Source organism: Corvus brachyrhynchos, unplaced genomic scaffold (genome assembly GCF_000691975.1).
Source record: "Corvus brachyrhynchos isolate BGI_N302 unplaced genomic scaffold, ASM69197v1 scaffold305, whole genome shotgun sequence".
Taxonomy (NCBI): Eukaryota; Metazoa; Chordata; class Aves; order Passeriformes; family Corvidae; genus Corvus; species Corvus brachyrhynchos.
Genome location: NW_008239284.1, coordinates 1,517,514 through 1,519,255, shown reverse-complemented (window position 1 = coordinate 1,519,255; position 1,742 = coordinate 1,517,514). Strand labels below are relative to the sequence as shown.

General features: G+C 59.0%; 1 protein-coding gene across 1 annotated transcript in view; it reads right to left on the bottom strand.

Moving 5' to 3' along the window:
* The window catches only part of LOC103619785 (collagen alpha-1(I) chain-like), a 59,687-nt gene that overhangs the window by 29,496 nt on the left and 28,449 nt on the right, over window positions 1–1,742 (bottom strand). Inside the window, exon 10 of the mRNA XM_017740338.1 lies at window positions 1,096–1,215. Coding sequence (XP_017595827.1) covers window positions 1,096–1,215 — 120 coding nt within the window. The remainder of the gene's footprint in view (window positions 1–1,095; window positions 1,216–1,742) is intronic.

The window sequence follows — 1,742 nt, the reverse complement described above, 5'->3', positions numbered from 1 at the left end:
TGCTTTGATCCAATCCAAGCCAAACCCACAAAGGTCTGGCCCAAGGACTCCCAGCAGGTCAATCCAAGCTCAGATCCAAACCAGGACCATCCTCCTCCTCCAGCACCATCCCTGCCCCGGGTGTGCTGTGCTGGCAGAGCAGAGATCCTCCCGCTGCATTCTCTCCCCAGAATTCCTGGCATTTCCCCTGGAGCAGAGGATGCAATGATGGCTCTTCACCAATGAATGAGCTGTGGAGAACTCAAATATCCCACCCAAGGTCACTGGAGCTCTTGGAGAGCTGGAGTGTGGAGCTCTCACCAGCCCAGTGCTCTGCCCCTGAAGCCACTGATGCCATCGTGCCACACTGCAGGGACCAGAGGGAAACAGAGCCCCACAAAGCAGAGAGCATTCCCAGCCCCAGGAAAAGTGCTGGGGCACTTAGAAACCCAACTCCTTCAGCTACTGCCCTGCCCAGATAACTCCAGCTCCACAGGGAGTTTAAGCTTAATCACAGCAGAGGCTGCGCTGTGAGGAGTTGGGAACTCTTGATGAGCCTGGCTGGGTTGTTCAGTGAGTTTGGGAGTCATCCCATGGAGTTTTCCAGCTATGCAGTGCCTGAGGCACTCCTGCCTCCCCACAGATCCTGCTCCAATGGATCAGGTGAGAAAAGGTCTCAGCAAGAGCTGGATGGGCACAAACCCTGCGAGCCACAGGCTGGGACAAGGTGGGAAACAGGAGAGAGGCTTTGTAATCAGAGCAGGAAAAGGGCTGCTCGTGCATGGCTTGGATCTTCCTTGGGCCCTGTCCCAGGGGGGTGATGGATGGACCATGGCCAAGACGTCCTGGTCAGCCACAGGGGACAGAGCACACTCTGATCCCATTCCACCCACACAGCCACCCCCAGTGAGCTGCACCTCCCTCCTTGGCATCTCCCCTCAGCTCCCACCCACCAGTGAGGAAACTCAGCCATGGCAAACCCTTCCTCCCATCCCATCCCATCCCATCCCGTCCCATTCCCATCCCATTCCCATCCCATTCCCACAGAGCAGAGGGATGCAGGGAGCTGCTGGGGAGATGTGAGTGGAGCACTTGCCCCCTGTGGCTGGAACTCACCGTGAACAACTGCCAGTCCTCCCTGGAGTTCCTCCAGAGGACGACGGTGGGGACACCAGGGCTGCCAGCAGGGCCGGGGTCACCTGGGGGACCCGTCCGCCCCATGGCTCCAGGGTATCCCTGTGGAGACAAGGACAGCTCCTTAAAACCTGCGGGGATTTAGGACCCAGCACAGGCTGGACACCAGCTCTGACTCAGAGCCCTGTCAGGGTCTGGGCAGGAAGGGCAGCCTGGGTCTGACCAGTGCAGGGCTGGAGGACAAATGTCCCTGCAAGATGATTTCATGGATATGAAATGGGTTTGGGCTTTGGGACACACCAGTGTCCCTCCTCCAGGTGACCTAAGCTGAAGCTGCTCCATGTCCCAGCTCTGCTGACTTTGCAGAGCCACTGAGTGGCTCAGAGGAAAGAGAGCAGCTTGTCCAGGCACATCAGTCACAGAGTCCCAGGATATCCTGAGCTGGAAAGGACCCACAGGGATCATCCCATCCAATTCCAGCACAGACCCCCCAACAGCCCCACCCTGGGCATCCCTGGCAGCGCTGTCCAAACGCTCCTGGAGCTCTGGCAGCCTCGGGGCCGTGCCCATTCCCTGGGGAGCCTGGGCAGTGCCCAGCACCCTCTGGGGGAAGAACCTTTCCCTGCTCT